The sequence below is a fragment of the Felis catus genome, chromosome B4 (genome assembly GCF_018350175.1).
Source record: "Felis catus isolate Fca126 chromosome B4, F.catus_Fca126_mat1.0, whole genome shotgun sequence".
Lineage (NCBI taxonomy): Eukaryota > Metazoa > Chordata > Mammalia > Carnivora > Felidae > Felis > Felis catus.
Genome location: NC_058374.1, coordinates 117,776,886 through 117,800,167, shown reverse-complemented (window position 1 = coordinate 117,800,167; position 23,282 = coordinate 117,776,886). Strand labels below are relative to the sequence as shown.

The 23,282-nt window shown below is 37.8% G+C and overlaps 1 protein-coding gene across 16 annotated transcripts in view; it reads right to left on the bottom strand.

Annotated features, from left to right (window-relative positions):
• CFAP54 (cilia and flagella associated protein 54) overlaps positions 1-23,282 on the bottom strand; it is a 289,781-nt gene that overhangs the window by 52,480 nt on the left and 214,019 nt on the right. For 12 of the 16 annotated variants that reach the window (XM_045062193.1, XM_045062194.1, XM_045062191.1 and 9 more), the window contains 4 exons: positions 20,098-20,196; positions 19,420-19,561; positions 3,532-3,705; positions 1,774-1,994 (listed from right to left, as the gene is read on the bottom strand). In XM_045062193.1, the coding sequence (XP_044918128.1) occupies positions 1,774-1,994; positions 3,532-3,705; positions 19,420-19,561; positions 20,098-20,196 (636 nt within the window). Of the gene's footprint in view, positions 1-1,773; positions 1,995-3,023; positions 3,080-3,531; positions 3,706-19,419; positions 19,562-20,097; positions 20,197-23,282 lie in introns of those variants that run through there. The other 4 variants (XM_045062200.1, XR_006600983.1, XM_045062201.1 and 1 more) reach the window with 4 other exon arrangements.

Here is a 23,282-nt window from a genome sequence, read left to right as displayed (position 1 = left end):
TCTGGAAAGATACCTACTTTTTGGGGGGAGGAAAAGCGGGATTAAGTATCAAATTATGGGAAGAGTTTGATTGAAATAGCCTCCTGAGTGATTAAAAGCTCAAAAATGCTATTATAAAAATCAGCCAAGCTTGCAGTGTATTTTTTTTTAAATCCAAAGGCTCTATGCTCGTTAGCTGTCTACCCCAGTGAAACGAACACATGATTAGGTGGCTTGCACCTGTCAGGCAAGTGACAATGATCTCCAGAGCTGATTATTCTGGGAGAATGTTACACTAATTATATTTAAAAAAAAAAAAAGGAAAAGCAAACAGGGTACAACAATCTTTGAGAACACTGCTGCCATTAGACAGGTCACATGTACTTACAATGTATTCAAGGTTGTATGCTTGGAGCATCATGCTTAGGAAACGGGAACTTGTGGGCTGCCCTTACTGGTAAAGTACTCAAGTAGAGCCCCTTTCAGACAATATTTAAGAAGCCACACCTATTATTTTCCAGACTCTTACAAAATATTCACAAGAACACATTCACTAAAACTGTAGTTCTCAACCTTCTCATTCTCTGCCTTCTGTGCCAAAACACCGGAGGCATCTGGGACACATGGCAGTAATCCTCAAATGTAGTCACAGTTTACCGAGGGGTGAAGCAGGATCTGGTGTTCGATGGAAATGATTTCATCCCACTCCTGTTGCTTCCTTCCCTGCAGAGGGCCGGACATTAACAGTATGTTCCTGGCCTTTCTGCCTCCTGTCACTCTCCTCCCCTGGAGAGCTACTTGACTGGTGAATTTGGGAAAAAAGAAATTTTGGATATGCACAGTTATGCTGGTTCTTCTTGGGAGAGAATGGTTTATAGGGAGTGAATGTTCTCTGCTCCTTCATGCAACAGATTTTAAAGGGGTATGTGTCCACACAGATTTTAAGGGGGCCTGTAACGACCAAATCAACCAACCAAACAAACAAATGTAGCTGGATTGGTAAAATCTGTCTACTTTCCTATTCACTATTAGGAAGGCCACTTACCAGTAAATATAAACCACATCCAACAATATCAACTTTATGACTCATAAGAATAGGTATTTTTTAATCTCAAGCTCTTACTCTTTTATTTTTCAAGTGATTTATAATCTGGGAGGAAACAGGGGTGTTGAGTATTGGTCATGCCAATACCCCAGTATCTGGAAACTAATTTAAAAAATCCTCCCCTGGGGGTGCCTGGGTGGCTTAGTTGGTTAAGCATCTACCTCTTGGTTTCGGCTCAGGTCATATTCTCATGGTTTGTGGGTTTGAGCCCATATTGGGCTCCACTATGACAGCGCAGAGCCTGCCTAAGATTCTCTCTCCCTCTCTCCCTGCCCCTACCCCATTCTCTCTCTCTCTCTCAAAATAAATAAATAAACTTAAAAATAATTATTATTGTCTACCCAATAACCTAGCTTTACTTTAGGTTCTCAATTTGGAAGAAATAACACTTTCAGGTCACTTCTCTGGGACAGACATATGGACATGTCTGGTACGAGCAAGTGTATAATCACAAAAATGGAAGCACTATATGGTGAAGTCCAAAGTCAAGATAATTGAAAATAAATGACTGATATTTTTTGTTTGGAAAGAATTCTATGCAAATGACTTACTTTATTCATTTCACAAATACATATTGGAAATTTACAATACACTGTGTCCACTTAAACTTTCTCAAATGTGCTTCCTTCAGAAATATAACAGTGATTCCAAGAAGTTTTATAAAAATACATAATGTTTGAAAACAGTACCTTGACTGAGTTATATAAGGTTTTTTCTGAGAAAAATGTAGTTTCCACTCCTTGACATAGTTCTTTTGGAAATTCATCAATACAAGAGGAAGAATACAGCTGTAAAAATCTTTTAAGGAAAAAATGCATTTCCTTTTGGCGCAATATCAGCCCAGAGTTGAAAAGGGATGTGAGAAGTGTATCATCTGGCAAAGAAATTCCAGATCCTGGCTTTGGAGATGCTTAGGGAAGAAAAATAATGTAGAGTCGCATTAGATAACACAATAGTCTCAGTATTGTTGGTATTTGCTCATTAGCCACTATCCCTGGAAATCACATCACCTCAGCTAGTGGCTGCCAATGTAATTCCTCCACTTTTAAGCTTACATGCTAATGGGATTGCTTCTTGCCACAGGAATGAAAGAAAATCTCAGAAGGGTGTGAGGATATTGCTTGAAGTTCTAAGGCTTGACAATGCGAAAACATTCTATCTAGTTGTCTTCTTTGGGACTCACTTCAAAAACAGATCTTAAAGCAAGAATTGAGTTGTGTGCAATTTATTTGACAAGTGATCTCAAGGAGCATAAGTGAAAGAACAAACAAAGTGTGATGGAGAAAAGAGCCAATGAGAGTAAGTTAATGAATGGGCTGCAGCTGTGGACAATGAGGGCTCAGTCCTGCTGAGGGCCTTCTGGAAAATAACATGTAGAATTGTCTGGGACTGGGAAGCTGGAACGGTTGCTACCATTCCCTACCTCATTAGTTGAAGGTTACTCCCAGACGTGTGGAATCCCTGGCACTCTGGGCTGTCCTGATAGTGGGCTGGGCGAGTCTCAGTAGGTTCAGAAAAAGCCCAGAGCAGAAAAGCAGTAAAATGTGGGTGCTTGATGTGGCAAGGGCCAGCAGGTGAATTCAGAGGTGAGCCGGGCTGATGTGGGGCAGGCGTTGCCAGGGTGTGCTGCACTGGCTCACTTCCGCATCCTTTGTCACTGAACTTCTCTTCCTCTTGCCCCTCTCGTGATGCACTCCCCTGACACTTCCTGGGTGCTTTTCTATCCCACTGCTAGTCCCTGATAACTGTGCTTAGACACTCCGAGGCAGCCTATTTGCTCTGCTGGCTCCTCCATCCCTGGGCCCTGACATGGGTCAAATTGTCTTTTCCGCCTGTTTGCGCTGATGAACACCACTAAATCACCAATGTCATTGCCACAGAAAAAACACAACATACATTGTCACAAACACAATAAGGACTGACGTGAAGTAGATTATACCAGTTTTTCTGGATGCTCTTCTGACAGCATTAGATGATACAACAACAACAAAAAACCTAAACAAAACAGTGCAATGAAGTTAAGTATCCTATCTGAAGCATGAATCTCTTCTCTTGTACATACTGAATATGGGAACATTCTCTCCTTAAAGCCAAAATTTTATCGTGTTCATTTTCTAAGCTGTCACATTACTATCACTCTGATTCTCGACTGTTTTGAGCCATGGGCCACATTGGCACTCTTGGGAAGCCCCTGGATGCCTCTTTATAATAACATTTTTAAATACATCAAATAAATAAAATACATAGAATGTCAAAGGAAGTCAGTTACATTGGAATACTATTCTGCCCAAAGATCTGTGTATCCCAGCCTAAGATCCGCTAAAATTTTCATCTTCTGATGAGAGTTCACTCAAAAAGATGTCAAAAGTACTTTATAATTCTAAGAAACATGACTTGAACAAGAACTGGAAAGGAATGTGTTCTTTCTTAACACATCAAAAACCTACCTAGCAATTTGCTCATATTATTAATCCTTTGCAGATGAATATAGTAGCGCAGTAGAAGAATCCACGTAATATCCACTTTAGTCGGAGTCTTTTTTCTAGCATCTGTGTTGTCACACATGCCATCATTTTGATAAGAAAATGTACAGGCAGTCTGGAACACCACTTGGTAGTTATCTGCAAGTAAATAATAATAACAATAATAATAATAATAATAAGTGAAAAAAAGTTTTTAAGACAAATACTATGCTTTCCTTGAAAAATAACCATATGTAAAAAAAAAAAAAAGCAGAACCCATTAAGGAAAGATTGACACGTGGGACTACATTCCCATTAAAAAACATTTTTGTATCATAAAAGACACCAAATGCAAAGTTACAAGACAAGCCATTGACTGAGAAAAAATATTTATAACATGTATGAATTGTTTTTCTTGGGACACCTGAGTGGCTCAGTCAGTTAAGTGTCCCACTCTTGATTTTGGTTCAGGTCATGATATCATAGTTCATGAGATCGAGCCCTCTTTGGCTCTCAGCTGACAATGCAGAGCCTGCTTGGGATTCTTTTTTCTCTCTCCCTCTCTCGCTGCCCCTATGTGGCACGTGCATGCATGTACATGCACACACACACACAGTTTCTCTCTCTCTCTCCCAAAATAAATAAATAAACATTTTAAAAATGATCTGTTTTTTTCTCAAATATGTATAGCACCTTGCACCAATCAATTAAAAAAAATCAGAGTACAACAGAAAAGTGGGCAAAGAATTTCAGCAGTCAACTCCTAGAAAAGGAGACTCAAACAGCCAAAATTTTAACATCACTAAAAATCAGAAAAATGCAAATTAAAGTGAAATACCATTTCCCATCTCTCCCTTGGTAGTTGATAGATATTAAAATCTGAAATAATAAATATTGATAACGGTGTGAGGAAACCAGGATTCTTATATACTACTTGCGAGGGCAACTTCTTGGGAAAGCAGTTTGGCAGGATCTATTACAACTGAAAACGCGGATACTCATGTAAGTGTACGAGGACTCTTGTGTAAGACATTCATGACAACATTGTTGTAATATCAAAAAAAAATGGAAATTTGGAAAAATAAACAGAAGTCTATTCATTTGATGGCATGAAAAATGAATGAATTAGATTGATAGAGCAGAAAGTATCATGTAGTATCTCAGTTCAAGTTCCAGATGTACTTCTCACTACTATGTGATTTGACCCTCTCTGTTCCTTAGGTCTCTCTGGGTTTTTGACTTCCTGGGTTTTAATCTTCTCATCTTTAAAATGGGCGTGATGAGGGTGCTCCTGGGTTGATCTTCACAATGTATACCAAGTTAACAAGCAGGTGATACATAGAGTATACTACCATGTGCATACATTTGAAAAAAACCCAATGAAATATTTTGTATTATTTATGTACACACACACACACACACACAGATATATATATATATATATATATATATATATATATATATATATATATATTAGTATTTTATTAGGGTTGTGGTTGCCTCTGGGAAGGAAGGGAGGAAAGATGAACAGAATTTTTTATGGTTAATGGTCTATGTATGTTTTCTTGAATAATAAGATGAACCCCCATGTACTTACCACCCAGTTTATCAAACAGAATATTCTCAGTACTTTTGAAGTACTATGTAAACCTTTCTCTAATCCCCATTTCCTTCTTCCTTCTTTCCTGCCTTCCTTCCTTCTTTTTTTTCTATCTCACATAAAATTTTGTTTGCAACCTTGTGTGCTAAGGTACACTTGCTAGTAACTTACTTTTAAAAAGTTCCCCAAAAGAGGGGCGCCTACCATTTGAGTCCTTACAAGGCCCTCAGGCTTGACTGACTATCCAGCTAATTTTTCCTAAAATCTATAAAGACTTTGTTCTACTGCTTTATAGTATCTGTCATTGCTGGTGCAAAGCCCGATGCTAGTCAGCTGTTTATTACTCTGTATTTGACTATCTTCCCTATTCTGTAATGTTTTAATAAACTCCTCATTATTTGTGGTGATTTAAAATTTCATTTTGCATCTAGGCCTAGATCTTTTCATTCACACTGCTTTTGGAACATAGAACGCCTTTTTGGTGTGAACCCTCGTCTCTCCTTTTGGTCTTGCAAAATATTCTTATATTTATTTCTTTGATGAAATAAATATAAGAACGTACTGATTCTCTCAACTTGCTCTCTTTCTGCCTTTCCCTCTCCCTTTCTCTCTCACTCCACATATTTGGGCGCTTGATTTACAACAGATGTGATGCAGCAATGTTGTGAAGAAGGTTTGTCTCCTCAATACATGATTCTGGGTTAATTGTATATCATATGGAAAAAAAATTAATCTTGACTTTGGCCTCACACCATACACAAGAATATATTGTAGGTGAATTACAGATCTATATGTGAAAAGTAAATTAAAAAAATATGGTTAAGATAGGAGGGTATCTTTATAATTTTTGCAAATAAAAAGATTTCTAAAACTGAACACATAAAGTAGAAACCATAAAAGAAAACATCTATAAATTGGACAACATTAAAGTTACGAACTTTGTATAATCAAAAGATACCACTAGCAGAATGAAAAGGCAAAACACAGGAGGGGTAAAAGATATTTGCAATACATATAATCTATAAAATGGTCATATCCAGAATCTCTCCATATTTCTAAAAAGAAAGACTAAAAACCCCCACGGAAACTGGGCATTATTCTTGAATAAGGAGTTCCCAAAAAGACTAAGCAAAAGCCAATACTATATATAATAGTGCCCTACAATTGTAGTCATCAAGGTAAACTTCAAATTCAAACCCCTTTGGGAAACTTCTTGGTAGTATTCACTAAAGTTGAAAAAATACATATCTATTAACCAGCAGTTCTACTCCTTGGTATATACATAAAAATGTGTACAGGGATGCCTGGCTGGTTCAGTCAGTTAAGTGCCTGACTTTGGCTCTGGTCATGATCTCGCAGTTCATGAGTTTGAGCCCCGTATTGGGCTCTGTGCAGACAGCTCAGAGCCTGGAGCCTGCTTTGGATTCTGTGTCTCCCTCTTTCTCTGCCCCTCCCCCGCTTGCAATTTGTCTCTCATTCTCTCTCTCAAAAATAAACAAACTAAATTTAATTAATTAATTAATTAAAATTTTTAAATGTGTGCTTTGTGCACAAAAATGTAATGTACAAGCATATTCATGGAAGCATTGTTCATGATAACCCCCAAATGTTTATCAACAGTAGAATGGATAATGAATTGTTATTATGTCCATCAAGAATGAACTACACAAATATAGTGTTGAACAAAAGAAGACAGATACAGAAGAATATAGACTATATAATTTCACTTACACAGAATCAGAAGCTGGCAAAACTAATCCATCTGTTATAAATTAGAAAGCAGGAAGGTTAAGATGTGTTAACCTTACTGTGGTAATCATCCATAATGTGTACATGTATAAATCATTACATGGTATACATTAAACTTACACAATGTTACATGTCAATTATATCTCAATAAAGCTGGAAAAAAAGAGGGCTGGTAGGCAATGGTAGGGGGGATGATGTAGACTTCTGGATTATTGGATTTGTTCTATTTTTGACCCATGATGGTTGTATAGGTATTTCCTTTAGGATGTTGAATCAAGTTGTATCTTCATGATTTGTGTCATTTTCCATATTTATGTTATAATACAATAAAATAATTTTGTGGTGACTTCCAGCAAATGTGTCCTTATACTATTGGCATGTATCCTTCTCCTGGAAATCATCCCAAACAACACAAAACACAGGTAACAAAAACACAGATTCTATTTTCAGTAAATCAGGGAAGAGCTAAAACCCGAAACCACAAGTTGTATGGAATCATGCCCAAAGTAGCTGTCACCAAGTAGAGGATGCAATGGAGACAGAGGATAACACCCGAGATATAAATCTCAGAAAGAAATAGCAATGCATGCTTCTTGATAGTGAGGTGCACATTTTTAAAACAGTATTACGGTGCCTGCTAAGTTGAGGCATCTTAAGACCCATGGTTCACAGTTTAAAGAAAAAGGAACAAAACTTTGAACGTGTATGTGGTAAGCTCTTTAAAAGTCAAAAAAAATTCTTTGTTATAGCTTTTCAAACTACAAATGAAAAAATCAGTGAAGCATCATATAGAGTAGGTTATCATATTGTGCTGGCTACAGAAATGCACACAAAGCCTACAGACTAATAAGTTGCCACAGTTGAATACATGTCCTGAAGTCTAAGACCAAAACGTCCTGTTTGCAACAATCTCCACTGGTTGAAAAGTCAGTAAACAAATTCTAGCACTTTCCAATAATAAAATGACTTGTTGAATTAAAGATGTAGCTGCAGGGGCTCCTGGGTGACTCAGTCAGTTAAGCATCTGACTCTTGATTTGGGCTGAGGTCATGAACTCATGGTCGTGAGACTGAGCCCTGCATCGGGCCCCATGCTGAGCATAGAGACTGCTTCAGATTCTCTCTCCCCCTCTTGCTCCCCTCTCGTTCTCTCTCAAAATAAATAAACAAATAAACAAATAAGTAAATAAATAAAAATAGATGTAGCTGCAAACATGAAGACTCTATTAACAGCTCCTCTGCACAGTTGTACTTTTGCCTTGCACATGCTCAAATCTACAGACATTGCTGGACATGGAGTTTTGGTTATATTTGACAGCATCGGCACCCACTGTTCAAAGATCTCCTTGTATGTGAATGATGAGCAGTAATGCAAGTGAAATGTGCGGTGTTGAATAGTCTTTCTGAATGCAGTGGTTGATCCTGGAATAACCGTGTTGATGTTTGCACTGACGGTGCAAAAGCAACAGTAAATAAAACGGCGGTGCCTTAGCACGAACCTAGGAAGGCAGTGACACCAAAGTACTAGTAGTTCTTGCATTTTTCATTGCCACGCACTCATTGTAAAATGAACAAGTTAATTAAAGTGCCAGTTTCACTTAAGAATATCCCTGATAAAGCAGTAAAATTAATGTTATTAACTACTGACCCCGAGTACCCGTCTTTTTCACATTCTGTGTGATAACATGGGAAACACACATCAAATATTTCTGCTTCATACTGAAGCGCAATGGCTGTCTTGAGGAAAAGCACTTCTGTGATTAAGTTGCAAACGGAATGCACTGCTCCACCCCCCACCCCTGCAGCCCACCCACTGAACAACTGAGGAGACAAACTGCTTTCAGACTTAAGTATGTGGCAAATGCTTTCTCACAAATAAAAGTAGTAGGTCTTCAAGGAAAACAACTGACAGTATTTGCTGCCAATGATAAAATTCAAAATTTTCAGTAAAAACAGAGAGTTTTGGAAAATTTGTATATGCCACCATGGGCTTCCCAGTGCTTAGACTTTTCTGATACGAATGGCGGTGATATTTTAAAATTTTGATTTTTAAAAATTGTCCAATGAATTGCACCAACATTTGGAAGTTCTACATAACCCAGGAGTCACTATTTTCCAAGTGTCTAATACACGATGTAACAAAATCATGCCTGAGTAAAAGATCTATTCAAACTGAAAGACTCATGTGTTTTAATGTAACAGGGTACAAAGGGTTCAGTGATACTGCTTCAGAGTCTACATCGGAACTAACCTTTAAGAAACTACCACTTACCCAGGGTTGGTTTGGGACCAAAGAAGAATATCCACAATTATCTGCAAAGGCTCCTAAAATAATCCTCCATTTTCTGTCTACATATCTGTGTGAGGCTAGGTTTTCTTCACATATTTCAACCAAAATATTATCCTATAACAGACTGACTGCAGAAGTAGGTATAAGAGTCTAGCTGCCTTTTATTATGCCAGACACTAAAGAGATTTTTAGTGTTCTTCATGCTAACTTGCAATGGATTTATTACTATTCTTTTAAAATTAATCAATATGATGGGTATTGAAGAGGGCATCTTTTGGGTTGAGCACTGGGTGTTGTATGGAAACCAATTTGACAATAAATTTCATATATTAAAAAAATATAAATAGAAAAATAATCAATAAACTTTAATTTCTCAGTCTTAATTTCTTTTCTTTTGTTCATATAACACAAAGATTTTTATTTCTATAGTATAGATTCCCAAATTGAGATTAGTGGGTCAAAGGTGGTGTTCACCATTTTAACAGCTTTTGCCTGATTAATTCCCAAAAGGGGTTATTACATATTACTAATTACTACATAAGGATTATATATCCCTGTCAGTCTTAATTTCTAATGTAACTTTATTTCTTCTATAATAATAGATTTGCCTAATTGTTATATAATGTAATTTGAAGGAAATTTGAAGTAAATTACATTTTTCTCCAAAATTATATATTCTACAAAGTTTTTCAAATTTATTTGCTTAGAGTGAAACAAAAAAACTCTAATAATTTAATTTCTCCATATCAGTGATTACTTTTGTCTTATCATTTATCATTTGTGGGGTTCTTTTTTTACTGTAATTTTCCTAAATAACTTTGCTAATAGTTTATTGTTTTTTTTCCTGAAATTACAACTTTATTTTATTGTTTCTTTCCTAATTTATTACATACATCTTGTAAAATGATACAAAATAATGCCAAAGTTACCTTTCATGTCAATTGGTTAAAATTGTTTAGCCAGTTGCCTATTGCTAAAAAAAACCAAATATCAAGTTTTAAAACAAAGAAAACCCAATTCTGTGTTCTATTTAAAAGGCATATTTAAAATAAGATTATTGAGAAAGGTTGAAAATAAAAGAATGGGCAAATGTGTCCTAGAAAAATGCAAACAAACAAACAAAAGGAACATTTGTGAACCTACTATCAGATAAGCTAGCATTCTGGCCAAAAAGCACCAAGTGAAACAAAAGTGGAGCCTTTATAATGTTACAGGGTCTAATTCACAATAAAGATATGAGGTAGCTCAGTCTAATCCACAATAAAGGTAGCTCAGTCAGTTAGGCATCCAACTCTTGGTTTCTGCTCAGATCACAATCTTGAAGTTTGTGAGTTCAAGCCCCGTATCAGGCTGTGTGCTAACAGTGCAGAGCCTGCTTGGGATTCTCTCTCTCCCTCGCTCTCTGTTCCTCCCCTGCTTGTGTTCTCACTCTCAAAAGAAATAAATAAACTTTATATATATATATATATGTATATATATATATATATATATAATTTAAATAGAATATTCATACCTTAAGTAACAGTTGCAACAATTAAAAAAAATACTATAGCTATAAGACAAGAGATAAAATGATAGTAATAGTAGGAGACTTCTATTCACCTTTTCCAGGGGTTGTCAAACTATAGTTCATGGGCCAAATCAGGCCTATCCATGTGAATGTATGGCCCATGAGCTAAGAATGGTTTTCATACTTTTAAGTGGTTGAAAAAAAGCAGCAGAAGAAGAATATTTTGTGACATGTCAAAGTTTTATGAAATTCAAACATCAGTGTCCATAACTACGTGTCAGTGGAACACAGCCACGTCCATTCATTTACATCCTGCCTGTGGTGCCTTTCACATCACGGTAGCAGAGTTGACTGCTTGCAACAGAGACGACAAAGCCTAAAATATTTACTATCAGTCCCTTTACAGAAAACATGTACTGACCCAGACTTTGTTTACGAAAAATCAAGTGGAAAAAACAATTGGAAGATAATAAAGTAATAGAGAGTCATCAATAGCCTCCATACACAAAAACAACAACCAGTAGAAATTCAATGAAAAAATTTTACAGTGCCAATAAAAAGTTTAACTATTTAGAAATAAACCTAACAAGAAACATACAAGATCTATTGGAAGAAAATGTTAAAGTACTCCTAAGGGACTAAAAAACAAAAAGACTTGAAGTAAAAAATATAGGACATGTAATATTCTTGGTTAAGATGACTCGATAACATAGAAATGTAAGTTATTCCTAAGTTAATGCCTAAATGTAATGCAGCTCATAAAAACACAAGAGAACTTTTTAAACTAGGCAAGCTGCTTCCAAAGTTAAAAAAATAAAAGTCATAAAAGACAAACAATTTCGATAAGAAAGATTAGTGAGTGGAGACTCATCCTAATAGATATTAAATATAAGGCTATGATAATTAAAACAGTGTGGTGTTGAAGCCTGAATAGAACAGAGCAATAGGAAATGAATAAAAAGTACAGAAATAAGGCAGCCATCTGGAAAAACTAAATGTGTATCCATTTGTCATTTTTTACATATTCCAAATAGGTTTCCATAAATTATTAAAAGTCTGTGGGAGAACACACTTATAGTCTTAGAGTAGGGACTAGATCTTTCTGACATAAATCCAGAAGTTATCAAAGAAAAGATTAATAATGTAGCCCGGGTGGCCCAGTCGGCTGAGCATCTGACTTCGGCTCAGGTCATGATCTCGCAGTTCACGTTAGGGCCCCACATCAGGTTCTGTGCTGACAGCGCGGAGCCTGGAGCCTGCTTCGGGTTCTGTGTCTCCCTCTCTGCCCCTCCTCACTCTTACTCAGTCTGTCTGTCTGTCTCTCTTTCAAAAATAAATAAAGACATTTAAAAAAATTTTTAAAGATTAATAATTTATACTATTTTGAAATAAAACATTTCTTTATGGTATAGAACCACCACCAAAAAAAATTGGATAATTGGAATTCCAATTCCAATTGATAATTGCAAAAGTATATTTGCAAATTAAAGGATTGATTTCTATAAAAGGCAGGGGGAAGAGCTTTCACAGATACTTAAAGAAATGAAAAAAAAAACACCTCAAGAAAAATTGAGCAAAGATTATGGGCAGAAAGTTCACACAAAAGACGATTAAGCTTAGTCCTAGCAAGAGATGTGTAAATTAAAATGAAATCTTCTTAAAATTATACATGTGTGTGTTTGTGTGTGTATTCATAGATAAAGTGTACATGTGTGTGTACCTGTGTCTATCCACAGATATACATATATATCATATATATGTAAAGTTTTGTACATAGGCTAGTATAGCTATTGGGTCAACAGATACATCGTATCTATTGGGTCAATAGATACACTATATCTATTGGGTCAATAGATAACATATATAAGGCACACATATATACATACATACAAGGTTACCTATAGTAGAGTTGTATGTAATAGCAAAAGAGTAGAAACAACCTAAAAAAAATCTATCAAAAGGAGACTAATTTAACTATAACACAATTTATAGAGGGTTATTATGCAACAATAAAAAAGACACTGTACTGATTTGGAAAATTTGCCAATAGATACGCTTATATTGAGTGGAAGGAAAAAAGAGCAAGGAAAGTAATTGTGTGCACTAATATTTATGCTATTAATTGTATTTGTTTAGGGAAAAACATATCAATGTATTGGTGTGTGCAGCCATATTGGTTCATGCAACATCCATCCTAATCCCTGAATGTGCCTGCCTATATTGAAGTTACAAAGATAAAAATCATGGTTGCGAGATTTCCTTGCAGCTAGGGCCCTGCATGGGACTTAGGTGTCATGAATTCCACGCATTCACGTAGAAGTTGAAATTGGCACTGTGCTAGGTGGTGCAGGAGACAGGATTCGAGGCACCTCTCTTGCTGGTGTGGGTTCTGGCAGAGGCCACGTGGCTCTTGAGGCTGCAGCCAGAGAAAAGCCTCCTTCCTTTGCAGGCAGATTCCTGACTCTACAGCTGCCTTTACGCTCTGGTCTGAATGTTTGTGTCTCCTCCCAAATATGTTGAAATGCTAATCCCCAGTATGATATTAGAAGGTGAGGCCTTTGGGAGGTGCTGAGCTCATGACATTAGAGCCCTCCTGAATGGGATGAGTACTAAGAGGCTCCAGAGAGATCCCTAGCCCCTTCTATCACATGAGAAGGCACCATCTAGATACCAGAAAGCGGGCCCTCACTAGGTACTGAACCTGATCTTGGACTTCCAGCTCCCACACCTGTGAGAAGTACATTTCTGTTGTTTATAAGCTAGCCAGTCTGTGGTATTTTGTTATAGCGGTGTTAACAGACTAAGACACTTATTTACAACAAAACAAAAACCTCCAGTTCCCTTGGTGGCCTAGCTTTGTGTCGCTTAGTCAGGATGTTCAGCCTAGAATTTGTTTCTTCGGTCCTCGCAGGGATTTTGGAAGTCTTAATAAATCTCCTTCTGCTTAAATAAATTGTAGTGGATTCTGTCCTCTCCAGTGGCACCTCAGCAGTTTGCATAAGCATGTATACCTCTGGTACAGAACCTAGAAAACTGATTGTGGTAGCAGAATAAAGGTTCCCAAAAGATGTCCGTGTACTCATCCCCAGAACCTCTGAATATGTTAGGTTACAGGGCAAAGGAGAAATATGGCTGCAGATAGAATTAAGATTGGTTATCAGCTGATCTTCAGAGGGGGAGTTTTCCTAGGTCATCCATGCAGTCCCAGTGTAATCCTAGACGCCCTTATATGTAGAAAAGGGAAACAAGAGAGAGAGACAGAGTATGTCAGAGTCAGAGAGATTGGAAGATGTAGGGAGGGGCCACAAGCCCCTGGAAAACACAAGGAAAGAGATTCTCAACTAACGCCTCCCCTAAAGTACTCCGCTGACACCTTAATTTTGTTATCCCAGTGAGACCCATTTTAGACTTCTGACCTCCTGAACTGGAAGACAGGCCTTGTGTTGTGTTAAACCACTAAATTGTGGCTGTTGGTTACAGCAGGAATACAATGACAACATCAATTGTCTCTAGGGACAAGTCAGTCATTTGTAGAGAAGACAGAAGGGAGACTTTTCTCTCCATGCCCTTTGAGGTCTTTTGAGTTTTGATTCTTGAGAACAAATCACCTATGTAAAAAATTGAACTAAACTAAAAGAGCCTCTGTACATATTTGAGCAATGTCGTCTGGTCTTTAATGTCACAGGAGAAAATTAAGGCCAGTTCAACTCTTCTTTCTTTATAGAAAGTCCACTTTTTCTGACTGAATACTCACAATTACTTTCTTTGTCTTTATAATCCAAAAGTGATGTCAGAACTTTTCCAGGTACAACCTGCAATATACATTTATTTTCAGAAGAACTTTTGTGGGAGGTGGATCCCTTTGCAACGGTTTCCCTCCAGCCTCAGCCAGAGCTGCGTGGGTTTCACTGGTTCTGGGCAAGTATTTATGCTCATTTCCCTGCAACTTTCAGGTGGTGAGAATTCCAACCTCACAATCTCAGGTGGGGTTCTGACTTCTCCCAAGTGACTCATTTTTGGCCCTGACCGGGCAATTTGGCACGTATCTCTGCATCTACTCAAGCCGGTGGGCAATGTGTTTCTAGTCCTCAATTTGACAAGCCCACTCTGAAGCTCAATTCTAAGCAGTTAGCAGGGTTCTGACCTTCCCTACCCACAGGGCCCTCCTTCCAGACCCCCTCTTTGTCCTGGCATCCAAGTCCCAGCCCTAGCAGTGCCCTCGCCAATGGCGTCCTCACCTTCAGCTCTTGCTTAGAATCACTCAATTTACTTTGGTAACTTGAGATTTCCCTTTCCTGACTTCATGCTCAGCTGTAAGTTAAAACAATTTCAGTTCTGTTTTATCCAACCTTGTGTTACATGTTTGGATTGGGGAGGGAAAAAGCATCTTTCATGTCAGCTCAATCTGAAAGGGTGATGCATTCATTCTGCACTTTGATTTCCTGGTAATACTTTCTTATCACACCCAACACAGTGATCAAGGGCACAGCTTTTAGAACCGGATAGATCAGGATTTGCATCAGCAGTAGAAAATTATCCTGATTACATAACCTCTCTGAGGACCTTTCTTCGTTTAATATATATGCATAATGACACTGCCATGGGATTTTCGTCAAGGACAGATGAAATCACATAAAGCACTAGCGTATGGCATCAGGACACACTGGTCCCACTGTTATCTAGCATTCGCTGCATATGGCTTTCTGTTTTGTGTCAGTCTTTGACCGGGCCCTGCTGAAGGTTTTAAAGGATCTTGTTACATTTCTTTTGGCTCCCTGAAGTGTCAGTCTTCCTCTGAGTCTTCAAGAGAGCATTTCATTGTGCCTGTCTGGCAATGTTTCCTTACAGGTGCCTTCTGTTGCTTCCTATTTTTCATTGTTGACTCTGTCTAGAATAAAGAATGTCTTCACACCTAGAGTCTGGTAATAGAGGGTGGAGAATATGTGCTCTGCTCTTGGTCATGAGACGGTTCCTTCTCAGATTTAAGTGATCAAAGTATAGAGCTCTGAATGACATTTCTAGAAGCTTGCAGGTGTTGGACCAGGACAGCTCTGCTTCACTGAGGATGGTTCTCATCATGCTCCAATTGTCCCAGCTGCTAATACTATGAACTGATACATAGCAGCTACACACACGCATGTGCGCGCGCGCACACACACACACACACACACACACACACACACACACACACACATCACTGCTATTAGCATAAATTATTTTTCTTCATTCTAATCTGTAAGTAGTGTAATACTTTGGGATTTGAGGATGTAATGTGTTTCCCTAGGTCCCCACCTATGGAGTATTGTGTTTCAGAGGAATACAAGAAATCAAGATAGTAGCAGAGGAATGGCATCTCAGTTTTTAGTTGGTATTGACCCCATGTTTCTGGACCAGGCCCAAGGCAGTAAGGAAAAAACAAATCCTATTTTTTCAGGCTGAAAGCTTTTCTCTGTTTCAACAGGCAGAGCCTATATTAAAGGTCAGCTGTGATCCTAAGTCTTCGTTCACAGTTCTCTTTGTATGTTCTGACAATAGGTTCACCGCCATTAGTTTTCGCAAGACAAACATTTATATTTTCTATAGACCAAGTGCATTTGGTTGTGAGAAGCTGCATCCAGGACCACTAGCCCTAAATTGTACTTTTAATTCAAACTGTCTTACAGAATTTAACAATTCTTATCCCAGCTGAAATTTTTCCTAAAGCCACAAGAAAATCAAGACAAAAAAGATAAGTGTATTTAAATACAACTAGGCCCAAAGTAGGCATCTAATAAATGTGTGTGTTTTTTTGCATTGAAACTAAATATGATCTTATATTGCCAGTATCATCATCTCAGGGTCTCTATGCCTATAAGACAATGTAGAGAAAACCTCTATAAGTTGGATCAGCTGAATCACTCTGGTATCTTCTTATTCTGCAGACGTCATACAGTAGCTCTGGGGTACACATGCTGACCTATTATGGTTCACATACACATGAATAGTCTATTCTGTCATCATGCTTCTCCGATTGCCAATTGCTCTGTTGAGAAAATGTGGTTTTTTATACCTGCCCCACAATATACTTGTTCCAGAAAAAAAAATGTTTCCAATTAACTAATATGCCCATCCTGTCTGTCGTCCAGCTTCAGCCTAATTTGCTTCCATTAATATGGACCTCTTAAGAGACATATCTATATAATTCCAAAGTGTATCTCTGTTCTGACTGTCAATGACTGGAACCTCATGGAAGGAAAGACTCACTTTCTTGGTTTTCTATGACTCCTCCTTCCTTTTGGACACAAATATCTGGTGCAGCGTTCCACACACAAAAACCATGACTATTGGTCACCACCTTGAGTACACATCAATGCTAGCAAAGGTAAGATTACTGAGGACGTTTTCTCCTGGATGCTAATTTATGCTAATGCAAGGAAAATCAAACAAGTTTTATTTGTTGCTGTTGCCCATTAGCAATTCATTATAATATAAACTTCGTTGCCGTCTGGGTATTTGTAGCAGTCAGGAGGGGATTCAGTACCTCCTTCCAACCCAAATACTGAAGTGAGGGAAATCATCAGCATGAATTAATTATCAGTCTGCTAGGAAAATACTGGAGGGCAAAACTATTACCCTTAAGGCAAGGCAAAATGCAAAATAGATGGGACTTCAAAATTTGGTCATTTCAAATTACTATTTTTGTAAAACAGTAAAAGAGTGCTAATGGTACAAAACAGAAACTGAAAATTGGAATATACTATGAAAATCACTGAGGAGGGCAAAGAAACCACACATTCTAGCAGTAAGCACAGCTAAGATGAAGACCACCTGCTCAACTGATCAACTCAGATCATTTGGATCCGGGATGCGGCTCCTCACTGCATGTGCCCATGGGTGACATCATTAACGGATCACTGCAACACCTTTTCCTGTATTTCCATACAGGGGTTCAGAATTCCTCTCAGGTAGCTGCCAGCCACAGACTGGACTTGTCACGTAAGATAGTTTGGATTATCATTCAGCAAACATTCGTGCCCCTCTCCCTTCCTCGCCTGGCACAGTGGATTCCCCTTCCTCACTGATGTTGGACTTGGCCATATGATTTGCCATGGCCGGTGAGATGTGGTGTGAAGAGAGACCTTGAGTGTACTTCTGTGATAGAGCTTGGCCCCTTTGCTCTGCTGTACACCGTGAGAAGAGCATGCTCCAAACAGCCACTGCCTCCTCAGCCTGGGCTTCGTAACAAATGTACATGGACCAGACCAAGTCAAAGGATGAATTCTCATTGCCACTAAGTTCTAGGGTTGTTTGATACACAGCATAATTTTGGTAATAACTGCTTAATACAGCATTTTAGATGAAACTGATGAAACAAAATCCCACCAGACATCAAAGCAATAAAATAGGAAAACCATAACTTGGCATAAAAAGTTCATCTAATGGCTTAACCTCAGGCAATACATTTTTGGGTTGGAAAGGAAGAAAGCCAAGGAAAGGGATGGTTTTAGACACTAATCCTTTGGCTAAAGTTGACTTAACACTTCAGCAGAGTAAGCTGCTGCCTACAGATGTGTTTTCAGCGGCTTTAGGAAGAACACTCCCACCCCCACCAGGTTAAAGTAGCACTCTTCACCCCATTTGGCTCAATGCTCACCTAGTGCCAAGGAAAATTAGTTATTGTTGTTACTGAAATGTCAGCCTGGAAGTAAGACTCCAGCACCTTATGTCTTTGAACCATCCAAGTGTTCAGCATACAAGAAGCACTCAATAACTATTTTTCAAATGAATGAATGGACAAACACATAAATGAATCTTAAATATATTACTGCTGATCTGACTTAGAGGTTTATATGACGGTTTGCTAGCTAACAAAGGAGCCGTAAAATAGAAAAAACAAATAATAGTGAGATCAAGTTTAAATTCTAACCTCTCAATCATTAATTCATTGAACAATTACGAGGGGTGCCTGGGTGGTTCAGTCAGTTAAGCCTCCAATTTCAGCTCAGGTCATGATACCACAGTTCATGGGTTCTAGCCCCACATTGGGCTCTGTGCTGACAGCTCAGAGCCTGCAGCCTGCTTCAGATTCTGTGTCTCCCTCTCTCTCTGCCTCTCTCCCACTTGTGCTCTCTCTCTTTCTCTCTCTCAAAAATAAACAAACAAAAAAATGAAAAAAAAATAAACAATTACAAATGTCTGTCATGTGCAAGTAATGTGTGATTTTCTGCAGTTAGGGCAGCAAGTCAAATAAAGTCCCTATCCTCAGGAAGCTGATGATAGCTTAATGAGAGAAAGAGTTCAAACATGTATACCCATGTGCACACCCATACATGCACATGCACACACACAAATATAAAATAACTAAGAAAAAGAACAGAGAACTACATGAGAGTATGAGGGTGAGCACACATTTTAGGGGATCAGGAAAGGATCCACAAGTAAATATTTCCAAAAGGCCTCATTTGACATGTGTGAACTGGAAAATAGACAGAAGGAAATACCATTTTTCACAGAGTCCTGCATCTGAAATGCAACAGCTGATTGAGTAACACAGACGTACATACAATGAAGTGATGCCCCTTTGTTTTGGCAGCTAGGCTGCAGAGCCCCTGTCTTTCTGAGGTTCCTCCTGCCGTGAAACTCTCTAAGCTAAAACCTAACAAATCACCATGATTAAACCTTTGCAACTTGATTATGCATTACACGTATCAGGTTTTTATAAAATGCCTAGACATTTCAAACATACCAAGCAAATAATCTGTATATGAAGACAAAAGATCCACAGTGGCAAATTCGGGGATATTTGGTAAGGCCCCTTGGCTGACTTTATCAGTTCTAGCATTCTTCTTTCCAATAAGTAGATTAACTGCTAGCACAGCTTCACTGACCTAAAATTAATGCAGAATTAGAATTCATAAATGTAAGCTTTCCGATTCATAGATTATCCATTAGGCCCATAATGTGAAAAAGTGAATTCATAAAATCATATTCAATATACATTGGAAGAAAAAATAAAGACTATCTGGAAAACAACATGTGATGCCCAACATGTAGTATATATCATTGTCAAACAAATCATTATTGTTGACAATTTAATTAATGCATGAGTCACTTTAAATAGGCTATCTCACCTAGCTCTGAAAGATATTTGCCAAAATGTCAAAATGTACACATATGTATCTGCCAATACTTTCATTAAAGAAAAGCCGAAACAAACAAAGACAGGTCTGCCTAATAAAGATTAAAAACACAACATACTTAAGGAGCATTCCTAATCTTCCCAAAGAAAGATCATTGGCATAAATCCTAAAGAATGTGAATTTTCCTTTCTCTTGTCTAGATACATTATGCTGTCTTAACAACTAGTAGGTAGAGGATACAGACAGGCCAGTTAAAAGGAAGCTTAAATAAAAATCACACCAACCTGGGCAGCAGCTCTTATCACAGTCCAGGCCAGTGAACTGTACATTTCAAATCTATTTACTGTTGGTTCTTTAATAGAACTATGCCTTCTGGTAGGAGTCTAAAAAATATAGCACATATGTTATAATAAAGATAGATAAAGATACCATGAAGTTGCATGATAAATTTTCTCATCCTCTGAAAATGACATTTCAGTGGAACACTATATAGCCATTAAGAATAATAATGTAAAAATAAAGAACAATAATGTATGTATTAGATGTATTGACATGAAACGATGTTCAAATATACTAGAGACAGAAAAGTAGAGGTTACAAAATAGTATGCAAAGTACGATCCTATTTTTAAAAAGATATGTATACACATATATTCCCTGTATACAAAAGCAAAGAAAATTATTAACAGTGGTTATTATGGCTCTTAAGGGTGCTTATTTTTCTCATCTTTTCTAATTTTTTATACTGAGCTTGGATTTGAATAACAATAAAATAAACACAAATGGCATTTTTAGGAAAGTATTTACTTAAAATGGTATTTGCCATTTTAATAGATGATTTATAAGTTGAATACATTGTGTGAGAATGTCAGAAATAAGAATATTACTTAAAGGTTTCTGATAGGTATTTGCTATCACTTTTCTAACTAGGGAACTATTAAAGGATGATGTAATCATAAAGTTCCATAGAATAGCAAAAATAGCAATGAATGAAGATATTTTTTTACCGTGTGTGTGTGTTCAATTTTTTAAATAAGAAAGTCAATGCTACAAAAATTAACAGAAAGAAACTCCAATGGCAATGTAATATCTGCCTGTTTTACATTTTTAAAGATAGCTAAAATAAGTATTAATAGTTAATTCTTAATATTTAACTAATATGGATAAAACTGTTCAATTAGACTGCTTGGTTCTAATTTTTTGATGCTCATATTTTGGCCAATTCCTTGATCTTCAACAAGACTGCAGAATAAAACAAACAATAACAAAGATATCTTTGTTTTACTTCTGGCTACAGGACTCCCAAGGAAAAAGAAAGCCAGTGAATAGTACTGATGCCAGAGCAGGAAACACAACGTGTAAATGTGGCCTAGCCTAGATCAAGTGCTAAGATTGGCTGGAGGTAGATGATACCTGGAGAAGCCGCCTATGGATAATCTAAGCAATACAGCCCTCTCCCAAAATATGAGAATCCTAGTCATTAGCTGTAATGAAGCCACTTAGGCTTTGGGGTAGCCCTTGTGGCTTACTGGCTCTGTAAGTTTGGGCAATTTACCTATTTTAATTCTGGAAAGAATACTAATAGGCATTAAATGAAGAATACATAATAACATTAAATAACTATAATGTAAGAACAGTGCTGAGCATGGAGCCTACTTAAGATTCTTCCTTTCTCCCTCCCTCCCTCCCTTACTCTCTTTCTCTCTCTCCCTCTGCTCCTCTCCCCTGCTCACACAGTCTCTCTCTCTAAAACAAAATAATAATAATCATAATAATAATAAATTAATTAAAAGTTAAAAGTTACTGGCCTCATATATCTCCAAAGCACCCACATCCTGCCCACAGGATCTCCCTCAGTCTAGATCCCTGGAATTCAAATGTGGCCCACAGACCAACAGAAATGCCAAATCTCAGACCCCATCCTTGACTTACTGAATCAGACTCTGCATTTTCATAGGATCCCCAGAGATGCTTCTGCCCCTTGGTTTGGAAGCACCGCTCTAGAAGTGCATGCCCCTGCAACTATTTGCATGGTCCCCTTCTCATCCAGTAAACCCCACCTCTTGCCACTGCATCATTCACAATCCCACCAACCCAAGTTCTTTCCTAATCTCCAATTTTACTACCTAAACCAACCCCCCTTCCTTCTCTTCTTTCTCTCCCTTTCTTCCCCCCCCCCCCCACCCTTCCTTCCTCTTACTTTTTTCCTTTACTGGTTTATTGTCTCTCTCCCTCTACTGAAAACTAGTTCCACGAGAACAAGGACTAAGTTTGTCTTAATCACTGCTTAATAACCTTCCAGAATACTGTCTGGGTCAGAGTGAATGTTCAATAGGTATGTGATGAATAAATGAATGACTCTATCAAAAAGTGATGTTAGCAGGCCGTATCAATAATGAACATCTTACTTGTCCATCTGCTTAACCAATATACCATTTCCTACAATTTCCTGATTAACACTAATACCTTAGAGTATTTACATACACCTACATTTCATGTATTACATTTTAACAGGCAAAACTGTCCACAGAAACTCTTATTTCCAGAGCCTTATATACAATAGGCACATGAAAAGATGCTCAACATCACTCCTCATCAGGGAAATACAAATCAAAACCACACTGAGATACCACCTCACGCCAGTCAGAGTGGCTAAAATGAACAAATCAGGAGACTATAGATGCTGGCGAGGATGTGGAGAAACGGAAACCCTCTTGCACTGTTGGCAGGAATGCAAACTGGTGCAGCCACTCTGGAAAACAGTGTGGAGGTTCCTCAAAAAAGTTAAAAATAGATCTACCCTATGACCCAGCAATAGCACTGCTAGGAATTTACCCAAGGGATACACGAGTGCTGATGCATGGGGGCACTTGTACCCCAATGTTTATAGCAGCACTTTCAACAACAGCCAAATTATGAAAAGAGCCTAAATGTCCATCAACTGATGAATGGATAAAGAAATTGTGGTTTATACACACAATGGAATACTACGTGGCAATGAGAAAGAATGAAATATGGCCCTTTGTAGCAACGTGGATGGAACTGGAGAGTGTGATGCTAAGTGAAATAAGTCATACAGAGAAAGACAGATACTATATGTTTTCACTCTTATGTGGATCCTGAGAAACTTAACAGAAGACCATGGGGGAGGGGAGGAAAAAAAAAGTTAGAGAGTGAGAGAGCCAAACCATAAGAGACTCTTAAAAACTGAGAATAAACTGAGGGTTGATGGGAGTGGGAGGGAGAGGAGGTGGGTGATGGGCACTGAGGAGGGAACCTGTTGGAAGGAGCACTGGGTGTTGTATGGAAACCAATTTGACAATAAATTTCATATTAAAAACAAAACAAAACAAAACAAAAAACATCCAGGGAAGTATCTAAACATGAGTGTGACTATAAAGTAATAAATGAATTTCTCCAAATCATACATAAAAAATCAGTCTCATTATTTCAATAGCACAGAGTTAACA